The sequence below is a fragment of the Eretmochelys imbricata genome, chromosome 5 (assembly GCF_965152235.1).
Source record: "Eretmochelys imbricata isolate rEreImb1 chromosome 5, rEreImb1.hap1, whole genome shotgun sequence".
Classification (NCBI taxonomy): domain Eukaryota; kingdom Metazoa; phylum Chordata; order Testudines; family Cheloniidae; genus Eretmochelys; species Eretmochelys imbricata.
Genome location: NC_135576.1, coordinates 132,352,213 through 132,364,270, shown reverse-complemented (window position 1 = coordinate 132,364,270; position 12,058 = coordinate 132,352,213). Strand labels below are relative to the sequence as shown.

The window sequence follows — 12,058 nt, the reverse complement described above, 5'->3', positions numbered from 1 at the left end:
GTTCCAACTGAGGCCAAAGTGCTGCTTCCATAAGTAACACTCGGAGGTGCTTCTCCCTGTCTTTAAGAGTGCTGGGGTGAAAACATCTACAGATTTTGCAATGGTCTCAAAGGTACCCCTCACCAAGACACTTCAAGCACGAAGTGTGCAGGTCACTTTTCGGCATAAATCTGCCACAGTCCGAGCATTGTGTAAAGCCTGGAGACGGAAGCATATGCTGGTGTCCCCCAAAAAACATCAGGGGAACCCCCCCCACAAGAAAAACTATTACACTAACTAACTAACACTAACTGTATACATGAACATTGCAAAAGCACGCTTGCTGAGGCAAGAGAAACAGGGAGTTCCAACTAGCTGTCACAGGTGGTAAGACGGAACGGGGGGGCGGGGAGGAGGAGAGAGGTTGGCAGGGCCCTATATTGGGCACCATGAAGGCGTGACTCCAGGGGGTACCCAGGCCAAATCTACAGATACTGGAAGATTTTTTTCCTCTAGCTTCTGTCGTGCACATGGCACGCACACACCTGACTGGAACTGACATGAACAAGCACTTGAAGAACTAAGAATTAAAGACTGTAAGCTCTTTGGGGCAGGGGTTGTCTTGTTCTGTGTCTGTTCAGTACATAGTACAAGGGGGTCCTGGTCCATGACTGGGGCTTCTAGGCACAATGGTAATATAAATTAATGTTAGATTGTATTGAAACTTGAGCATGAACAGCTCCATTTGATTCAAAGGAGTTATGGCATATCCCACTCTTAGGGTAACAGGCTGTTCTCTGGAGAACGGGGACTGCATCAACCTTCCCCATGGATGAAGATTAGATTACTAACCCATTAAATAAAAGCAGACAAAAAAAAAAAAGGTACTGTCTTGGTTACTGATGAAGGCTGTTGGATAGGCTCATGTTTTATCTAGAGAAAGAGCAAGTATTAAAAAGAAAAACTCTGAAGATTTTCAGCAAAGCTAGAGGCTAGATCCTAGAACTAGAAAAGTTGTAAGTTATCACCTTGTATTGTTCTTCAGTACTGTAATCTGGCCACTGTCAGACAGAAATAAGCAATCATTAAAAGAGGTTACTACTAAAAATTGTACACATTAGCTTTAGAGACAAATCTTATCAGCCTTTCAAAACTGGTCACACCACTGGCAACCACCAGCAGCCAGGAAGGCATTTATTGTTTTAATGTTAGGTAACTGAATGTGTGTCACATTAGATGTTCGTAATTATACAAATAAGTCTTGACTAAGTAAGATTTTATATGATATTTAGAGAAAAAGATAATTTAACTAGATTTGGCCTTCTGGTAAAGCTTAATCTTTAGTAAAGGCTACAATCTTTATTGCACAGCCCTCTAACTTTCACAAAAAGAAAAGGAGTACTTGTGGCACCTTAGAGACTAACCAATTTATTTGAGCACAAGGTGCCACAAGTACTCCTTTTCTTTTTGCGAATACAGACTAACACGGCTGTTACTCTGAAACCTAACTTTCACAGATATTTTACTCAACTTGCTATCAAAAGATATTGGTAACCTCACTGACAATAGTTTAGAAATATCAGTATCCTTTCTCCTTCATTCATCAACTATGGTTCCATGAGGCAGCCCAAACTGGAATTGCATCCTACTATGTGAAGTTCATTCCATTTTTTAATTGACAGATTACCCATTTCATCCCTTACTGTCCATATCTGATGCAAGATAGTAAGTTTAGAAGTTGAAACAGCTGACAGTCATGGGGAATGCCTCATCAACAGTGATAAACTGACAGGCAGTTAAGGGCAGCCAAAACACCTCTATATACACCACTTGTAGGTATGACAGATCTTATATAATTAAGGCTAATACATGAATAGACTCAAGACTACTCAAGTACAAGACTATGCCTCTTCCCCCTTTCCCTTATCCAGTGTGTTTGAGATGACCTCAAGCTTGAAAGTCTAGAGCAGTGGTTCTCAACCAGGGGTATGTGCATCTCTGGAGCTTACAGCAACTCTAGATACTTGCCTAGTTTTACAACAGGCTACATAAAGAGCACTAGCGAAGTCAGTGCCAACTAAAATTTCATACTGACAATGACCAGTTTGTACTATATGCTGAAATACAAGTATGATATTTATATTCCAATCAATTTATTTTATATGGTAAACATGAGAAAGCAAGCAATTTTTCAATATTAGTGTGCTGTAACACTTGTTTACAAAATCAGATTTAAAAGTACACAAGTAGTTAAGTGAGGTGAAATTGGGGTACACAAGATAAAAATCAGACTCCTGAAATGGGTACAGTAGTCTGGAAAGGTTGAGAACCACTGGTCTAGAGTACTTAAACAAAAAACGGTATTTATACAATGCCATGGAAAGCAACCTGCCTCCATGGTTGAGAACAGCAGTCTGGCAGACAACTGATGCAAAGAATGTAGCATGACTATGGAGATGGAAATGTCTGTCAAGGACAGCTTTTCAGGGTATGCCAATACACCTCTACTCTTTCCAAAAAAGGGCTATGGATTGGTTCTCTTTATGCCGTTTTTCTTTTGTTTTATCCAACTCCATCCATCTACAATACAATATTAGCAAGACTGACTCAGTCATTCTTCGAACTGGTGGTTCTACCGTACTTAAGTGTGTCAGATCTGAAGCTCAGATAATTACTGTCCAAAAGTGAAATAATTGGAGATGGCTGAATCTCTTTGACTTGGGCCACATTTATTATACAACTCCTTGGATTCACAAAAGCAGATTGGTAGGTGTTAGAAGGTCTTGAATCTAAAACTAACTCTTGATTTGGCTTCTTTTCAAATATTTGAAGTGGCTTATTTGAATGTCTCCTCTTAGTGGGGCTACATGCCTTATCCTTCTCTTGGGCCTTCCCCATCCTATATCACAGCAACATTTCTTCCAAATAGAAATGTCCGGATGAAATTTCCTTCGGTGTCCACAGTTACACCAACCAGATGAGTGACTGGAGATTATAAGGAGTAATGCAAACTCCCACAGAGGCGGGAGTGTGCCAGCTACGAATACTACTGACTTTCCTCCCTTCACTTCCTGGGCTGTGTCCACAGTCCAAGAAGTCAGGAATACCTGACAACTCCCTATTTAAGGATCTTTAATACAACCCTATGGTCCAGGGAATCAGCGTTTCATGGTATGCTAATTCAAAACTAATATACTAAGTATCTTAAGCAAAAACAGTGCCCTAAAATAGTTTGCCACTCTAAACATATTAACCTTATTCAATCTAAGACTTCAGGTTACAGATAGAGTTAAAGTTCTCACCTGCCTTTATTCTCTTTTCCTTTTATTTTGTTTTCTTGGCCTTTGCCTCCAGTAGGATCCCACTCAACATAAGAATCTTCAACTTTCAGGTTCAGATGAGATGATGTATTGTCCAAACTGAAGACAAGTGCTGGTCAAGACAAGATTTCAAAGAGTAAAAAACACATGGATTATCTCCCCCTGCTGTCTACAAGAAAAAAAATTAGGAGTAGTAGACAACAATGCACTATAAAAAAATCAAGTAATTATAGTTAAGGCTCCATGTTTGTCATGAAGGTCAGATTCCGTGACCTCCGATTTCTGCAGCAGCCTGGCACGGCTGGCCCGGGGGCTGCCTGAGCAGCTTCGGCAGCCCTTGGGACCGTCGCACTGACTGCTGCTGGGGCAGTCTTGGGTCTCCCCTCACCCCACTACAGCAGCAGGAGCTTGGGGAGGGGGCAGCTCCCCAGAAGGGCAACAGGAACTCCCCTTCCTCAGCTCCTAGGTCCACATGCTGCCTCTGCCTGCAGACACTGCCCCAGCAGCTCCCATTCGCCACAGTTCCCAGCCAATGGGAGCTGCAGAACTGAGGCTTGGGACGGAGTGGAGGCAGCACATGGTGCTAGGGTCACTACTTCCCAGGAGCTGGATAGGGAGCCTGCCCCCGCCCTACCCCCACAGCAACCCCCAGGCTGCCCCCAGACACCCAAGTTTTAGTAAGGGGTATATAGTAAAATTCATGGACAGGTCACAGGCCATGAATTTTTGTTTCCACCCATGACCTGTCCATGACTTTTACTAAAAATACCTGTGACAAAAATGTAGCCTTATAATTGGTCTGACATTTGTAACTATAAACAAGTGAAATCCAGCCAGTCCAACTGTAGTCTCGGAACCATGCCACACAGAACACCTTCAAATCGGTGAGTCTCAGCAATTAAAATGTTAGTATTAAATCAGAGACGCTTTCTATACTCCAAGATTTATAATTTGAGAGATAGTGACAAAAAAACTAAGCCCATCTTCTGCACTCCATATCACACTGTCTTCTGCAAGCTATTTCTGTGATGAAGATTTAACTGTCATAATCTGTTGATTACAATAAAGCTGAAGCAACAGCAAATACATAGGGACAGTCGAACTGCGAAATGACCTGCAGAGATTAAAGCAGGCATTAGGATGTAAGCAACTAAAGAAGACTCAGTAGTAATTAGTGTCAAATCCTTCACCCTGGGAGAGAAAAAGACAGCATAGAATAGACATAGCCAACCGGCTGCATCCATCATTTTAGTGAGTTGATTTTCATCTCTCCTCTGAATACTGTCCTGCTATCATCATCAAGTACTATATTTACTGCAGGGAGAAGTGTTTAAGATCAAGGGGTCCACAATTCACAAGCTTGAACCACAGCAATATGCAAACAGATTGAGATCAGAGGCCCATGCTACCCAATATAAAACCAAGATAAAAAATTATGCCAATACTTTGAATCCACTGTCCCACTGGAATTTAAGCAAGTTCCATCTTTGTTATTGCTGACTAAGCAAAATAATTGAGCCTCTTGGGAGTTATGCTTCTGAAGCTAAAGGAAGGAGCCTAACAGTGATTGCCGTATTAATAGGTACTACTTAATTAGAACACATTAGAGACTTCCATTTTGCATTTCAATATGCCTATTTTTTAAATAATTGCTTTAAGAGTTGAAATTGCAGTAGAGTTCAATTGAAAGACAGTACAATACAGTTCAAATGCAGCTGTCCACCATGAAGCAGCACTTACAGAAGCAAAATGAATTAGCCAATTTTTCTAAATTAATTAACCCCCTGCTCTCCAGGATATCCACTGTGTTGCAGCAAATTCTTGTAAAGATTACTACTATTGTATCTGATTAAGTCCTGAAAATTGCCTCCGCTTTGTTTTAGATGTTTCTCTTGAAGTTTACATAGTAGTAGTGAAACAGCCTTTTATATAGATTATCTAAGGTAATTGGTGAGGTCCTGCTGCTGTAAGAGCACATGCTCAAGATCCATCAATGATCTCTGGGATTTGGTGTAGGTTCCAAAAAGTGTTTAGGAAGCACAAGCAGATACAGCTAGTTTCTTTTTGAATGCAGACCATATTTTAAAGGCATTTCTTTCTATTGTTGGACCTCAATTTAATGCTTAAGTGTGACAGGAACAGCAAACTGAAAGGTCGGTAAGCCAGCCAACATATCAAACTAGAATACCCATGTCATAAAAATAAAGGGAAGGGTAACCACCTTTCTGTATACAGTGCTATAAAATCCCTCCTGACCAGAGGCAAAACCTTTCACCTGTAAAGGGTTAAGAAGCTAGGATAACCTCACTGGCACCTGACCAAAATGACCAATGAGGAGACAAGATACTTTCAAATCGGATTGGGGGGGGGGGGGGAGACCGACAAAGGGTTTGTCTGTGTGATGCTTTTGCCAGGAACAGATCAGGAATGCAGGCTCAGAACTTCTGTTACTTAGTACATAATCTAGCTAGAAATGCGTTAGATTTCCTTTTGTTTAATGGCTGGTAAAATAACCTGTGCTGGATGGAATGTATATTCCTGTTTGTGTGTCTTTTTGTAACTTAAGGTTTTGCATAGAGGGATTCTCTATGTTTTGAATCTGACTATCTGCAAGGTATTTACCATCCTGATTTTACAGAGGTGATTCTTTTACCTTTTCTTTAATTAAAGTTCTTCTTCTAAGAATCTGATTGCTTTTTCATTGTTCTTAAGATGCAAGGGTTTGGGTCTGTGTTCATGTATGCAAATTGGTGAGGATTTTTATCAAGCCTTCCCCAGGAAAGGAGTGTAGGGCTTGGGGGGATATTTTGGCGGAAGACGTCTCCAAGTGGGCTCTTTCCCTGTTCTTTGTTTAACATGCTTGGCGGTGGCAGCATAGGGTTCAAGAACAAGGCAAAGTTTGTACCTTGGGGAAGTTTTTAACCTAAGATGATAAGAATAAGCTCAGGGGGTCTTTCATGCAGGTCCCCGCATCTGTACCCTAGAGTTCAGAGTGGGAAAGGAACCCTGACAACCCATCAGTTTGATCTTTTTGGTTTTCAATAAGAATTAAGTCTAACAGACTAAAAAACATCTACTTGGTCATCTTTTTTAGAATGCCTCAGTATAAAACTGAGCACCTTAATTACAGCTATGAAGTTCTTGAAAAGCTACTTTTAAACTCTTCTTCTCTATAAAAGATTGTAGGTCTAGTAATAAATGCCTTGAAGGTTCCAGAAAGAGCTAGATTTAAGTAGACTGGAGGTTGTGACAAACCCTCAAAGACCCTCCCAAGAGAAAAAACCCACACAAAAACAAAACAAAAACAAAACCACACATGCAATCTAAAAAAAAAGTTAAACCTTCACTGTCAACTGTAAGTGAGAAACTGCAGTCTGGAAAACTGACAGCATAATATTGGAGTTGAAGATTTTGATTTAAAAAAAAAAAAACACAAAAAAGGGATAAAAGAACCCATGACTTTCCTGAAAGGACATATGGCTCCAGAAATATTTTAAACTGACAGGGTCAGAGGTGACAGCTTAGTGAGCTAGGTCTAAGCTTAAAATCCCTCATCTCTCTGGAACCAGAATTTCAAATCCATTAGCCTGACTAGCTAAAGAGTGCTAAATTCTCCTCAGCGTTTACAATATTGTTTTCTACACATTCATGCGAGACTGTCATGTCATTTTACCTTTAGTCTCCAAAGTCATTGGATCAGAGTATTCCCCTGCCACAGCCTTGTTGCAAGCTCTTACCCGAAAGTTCATATATTTTGAATCAAATTTCAGTCCTGAAAAAAATTTTGAAGCACTTAAAGTTAGACATAATTTTTGTGGTTAGTTCCTTATATTCTAGATTAAGAAAATAAGAGGAAAGTTTATTTAGTATATAATGAGGACTAGTAACTAAAAACAAGGTGACCCAGGTCTGCATAGGAAGGCCCTGTAACTGACCAGTTATCTGGAGGCTACATTCATTTACTGAGTAGCATTTTTGTTTGCAATAAGGATGCCCCCTCAACGGAAAGCGTTTTGTATAGTTGAGCATTCTATGTTTGCAGTGTTGTTGTAGCCATGTTGGTCCCAGACATGAACAGCAGCTCAGTGTAAGCTCAAAAGCTAGTCTTTCACCAAGAGAAGTAGGTCCAATAAGTGATATTATCTCACCCACCTTGTGTCTAATAGGATTCTGTTATATACAAAAAAACCAAAAATGAGTGTTTGCGTTCAGAGTCACCTCAAGAGCAGAAGACTTTTTAAGGAGGGTAAATGAGCAATCTTTACCAGATAATGTATATTCAGTGCCCTTAATATAGTCTATCAGCTCCCAGCATGTTTCATCTTTTACTCGAGGAAGCCCATCAAAATTAGTTTTCCTATATTCCAGTACAAAATGATCAATTTTGTTGTCTTCTTCTGGCATTCTCCATACTATTGTTACAGCGTTGTCAGCTACCAAACACTCTACTGGGTCTATCTCCGGAGCTTTGGGGACTGCAAAAGAACAAAAGAACATTAGAGTATTGATGAAAAAAATGTTTGCCACCTCAGTGTTGCAGTCTGTTCCTTTGGATCTACACAAAAGAATCAGAAATTGCCTTTGGTTCAGTAGCACTCATACCTTTCAAGGATTTTACTCAATTATCTACAAATTGGAACTTAAACGAAATACTCTGCCTGTAAAGTGAATATATTAAACACAAAATTAGCACTTTGCTAACAAATATGCATTAGCTCTAGGATTAACTTCTACCATTCTCGTCTTTGTTCTTCTGATAGTACAGGTCAGGCTGACCTCCTTGTATAAACAGTAATAAGTAAATAGACCTGGCAGGGACTGGCAATTGTGGTTTCATGGTTTTAAGGCTCTTTCAGCTAGATCTTTTTACAGATCATTCAGAGCTAGAGCCCTGATATAGGATCATGCAGCAAGAGCATGCTTTTATCACTTTAGAAAAAAGGTTGGTTTATAATATTTGGATACAAGCACCACTACACAGATTTACAATATAACATTTCCAGAGAAAACAAGGTACATACAGATATGACAGTGATCTGAACACAAAGCATTTACTAATGAGTTAATGAGCGTGTGTATATCTATATATCAAGATGGTGAACTTTTATCACAACATTTTATTCAAAACACAAAAAAGTCTACCAATGATTATGGTTTATTTTCTGTAGTGTATTTTCTAGCAAAATCCAAGCAAAAGGATAAGAGCTAAAAAGCAAAACTAGCTTCACCTCACCAGGACATTGAGGAAAGTATGTCTGCAATAATCATAATTTAAGGTTTACTCAAATTACTGTGTTTTTATTGTTATCCTCCAAGTCCTCTAATCTCGCAGATCATCTTATGTCAACTTAATCTACTGATTTCACATTCTATCCTTCAAGTACCATATTAAAAAATTCAACTTCCTTTACTAAGCCCTACTCATTAAGTTTCTGATTACCCTTACACTAGAAACAAAACTCACTCCTTACTCCCAGTGTGATATCTGGTCATATTGCAGACCCTCAGCATCTCATGACACCAGCTCCCTAAGAAACATAGGGCACATTCTACAACTTGAACCAATTTCACTATATTTCTCTTTCCCATCTATATCCCCAAATATTAACATCTGAGGCACACATCATGCGTGGAGCAGGAAAGAGGCATCAGAAGATGGGTGCATGACAGATAGTAATATACTAATGGATAGCAGGTAAAGTAGGATTTAAAATCAAAAACAAAACCCAAAACAAAACCCAACCTTGCCAGTGGTCTATTTTAATCAAAGAAAATTTCATATGTTTCTTTCTGAACATAGAATAATGCATAAAGCAAGCAAAAAAGGTGAGTAGCTAATTACAGCTGAAGTCCATGACCAAAACCTTATTTCATCACTAAGCTGAAACCAAGAACTTTAGGAGTCAAATTTACATTGACAGGAAAGGAAAGTAGTATCCATGCGTTTCTTGTTCAAGAATCTGTTTTTGCCTATAAAGGAAAACCATTCTCTACCTAATACTCAAACAACTTCAGCAGTTTTCACAGGGGTCCTAAAAATAGTTTTTGAAGTACGCTTGTTCACACCCCATTAGGTATTTTATTCCCGAGGCTTGTCACTTTGCAGCAAGCTATTCCTCTTACAAGTCACATAAAATGCATTAATGGAGTTTCACGTTTAGGCCTCTTTCTGTGGAAATACATTCCGTTTACAAAGAAGGTGATTCCCACCCCCCGCCAAACACTCAGCCCTCTAAATAGTCTGAGTTCTGATTCAAGCATCATTGGACATTCTTCAGTCTAACTTAGACCCACAATTAAATCTTGAGAACCTATGGTCTTCAAATTGGCAGAGTGTCCTGTGGCACCTTACAGACATGCCACAGGACTCTTCTGCTGTTTTTACAGATCCAAACTAACACGGCTACCCCTCTGATACTTGGTCTTCAAATTGTGACTTAAGTTACATCTGTAACACTGCTGCTTTCACTGGGTTTTCACAGATGTAGCCAATTGGAACTTGGTAAGCAGTTCTGTTGATGCACAGGATGCAGCAGAAATTTTTAGCTCACTTTTAACTATCAGCTCTGCAGAGTGAGGATGACTAAGCAGTAAGAACTTTGTCATTCAAGCCAGCAAATACAGGGTTATTTCTCCTCCCTGTCAAAACCCGTGAGTTTGTTATGTTTTTATTTTAAATGAAGACATATGCATACAAATTACTTAAGTGTATTTAATCCTCAGAGGGCACATTGCCCAAAATGATCAGATTGCAACTTCAGACAAGTTCACCAGCAAGCATTCAGTCTACTAATTAGGATCTGACCTCAGATCCCAATACTTTCCCAACTTGTTTGGCCTGGCAATAGGTGTGCCGAAAAAAGCAGTCTGAAAGCATTAACACCATGTGTGGTCACACTGGTCTGGCTGGACACACATCCTAGTCATTTGAAAGTTCAACTTCCCTGACATGTTTAATTCTACCTACTAGCCATGCTCCTCTCCAGTCATCACTGACTACCTATTCCCCTTTAGGTTCTAGATAGAAAAATTGTAAAAGCATCTGCAGATAAGCATAAGAACTTTTATATTAATTCTTTTTCAGCTTTTGAAGATGCTGAAGTTAGAAGTCTAATATTAATATCAAAAGGTATTTAAATTATATTCATGTAAATACTTCAGAGTGACAAACATTCAGTACCATTAGGTTGGTTTTGATTTCTAACATGAAGTTTTCCCTGTCTGAATACACAATGGTAGCAAATTTACCAAGTAAGGAGGTGCCATTTTCTGTCACTTTTTAGAGCTGACCACTTGGTTATTTAATCACTATGCCTGTCTCCGGTTCAGTGTGCTCGTTCCATATATCCCAAATGAAGGTCAGTCAGAGTCAGACACCACCACTGAAGAGAGACAAGACCATTTATTGGGGAATTTACTGAAGCTCTTCATCAGTGAAGCAAACACCATTCTTTTGGCTGATGTAGTACAGCTTAAATTACAGCATGCTTAAAAACAGTGATGCACGCTTCAGTAGAAGAGTGCAAGTTATAATTCAATGATCCCAGCAGGTGTGTCATGAAGTGCATGAAACATGTCGGAGTGACTGAAATTTTAGGTAATTCTTTTTATTTGCATTGAAGACCAGCAGACATCTCTCAAATCTCTGAAAAGCTTAAAGTTTTGCTTTTACTGTATAGTTTCTCTTTATGCAAATGGACCCTAGTCAGAGCATGAGGGGAAAAAAGGATATTCCACTTGAAGTTACAAAACAAAGAAGGTTTGTGAGTGCAGAAAACACTCACTCCAGCTCACTTCTTATAGCATGAAATGAAGGTAGCATTAAGCCAGGGTGTTGCACATTTATAACTTGCCAAGAGGAGACACTTTATTAGCCTTCCCAGCAGAGGCAGAAAGTCTTCAGTCTATGTACATATCCCATGCAGCCAGCCTCCCAAGCATGCCATTCTGAAGAGTTACTGAACATTTTTAAATATCACAACTTAAGTGTAAATGCTTTTCACTTCTCACAAGGGTTATTTGAATAGAACACAGGACAAGTTGTAGTCATAAGACTTGATTTTCCAGCAGGGCTCGTGGTTTACAAAATGTTTGGGAATTTCTGTCTAAGTTGTATAGAGATTGAGAACAAAGATTTATGAAAGTAGTAAGCTAAGTCTTAGAGAATCACAAAAAACAAATCTAACTGGTTTAAAGAGAAATATAGTAGTATTTGGAGAGAAGATTATAGAAGTCAGCCAGCAACAGGTTAAGAGTTTGAGAGAAATACTAAGACATCTATCATTCAGAGGCCATGCCAGCAACTTTTGAAGCACCTACCTCTACCCGTTATTTTTGGCATCTTCTTATATACCAGATAGAAAGATGAGATTCTTTCATGTGTTTACTTTTAGAAGTTGTAAGATACTCCTGTACCATTGTGATGAGCATTATCTAGGCATTTAAATATCACCACCTCATCAAGTTTGGGATTTCAAACTGTCTGAATCAACACCCAGTTTAAGTTTTGCCTACAAGAATCTGTGCTGCTATAAGTAGTGACAGAGCTCTATACCAAATAGTTACAAGCTATTTAAGTTATCCACCAGGGAGGGGGAAAAAAAAAAAAAAAAAAATCTAGTGATATCCTTACAGTTGATCTTTCCACATTTAAATGCCAAGTGCCGAATTATCTTGTATGAACAAGAATGTAGCTAACCAAAATTATGTTAAAAGAAAAGGAGGACTTGTGGCACCTTAGAGACTAACCAATTTATTTG

At 39.2% G+C, this 12,058-nt stretch overlaps 1 protein-coding gene across 2 annotated transcripts in view; it reads right to left on the bottom strand.

Moving 5' to 3' along the window:
* The window catches only part of FSD1L (fibronectin type III and SPRY domain containing 1 like), a 59,710-nt gene that overhangs the window by 8,308 nt on the left and 39,344 nt on the right, over nucleotides 1-12,058 (bottom strand). Inside the window, exons 7-10 of one of the 2 annotated variants that reach the window (XM_077817931.1) lie at nucleotides 7,565-7,774; nucleotides 6,973-7,071; nucleotides 3,282-3,411; nucleotides 1,008-1,040 (exon numbers count right to left, since the gene is read on the bottom strand). In XM_077817931.1, coding sequence (XP_077674057.1) covers nucleotides 1,008-1,040; nucleotides 3,282-3,411; nucleotides 6,973-7,071; nucleotides 7,565-7,774 — 472 coding nt within the window. The remainder of the gene's footprint in view (nucleotides 1-1,007; nucleotides 1,041-3,281; nucleotides 3,412-6,972; nucleotides 7,072-7,564; nucleotides 7,775-12,058) is intronic. The other variant, XM_077817932.1, reaches the window with a different exon arrangement.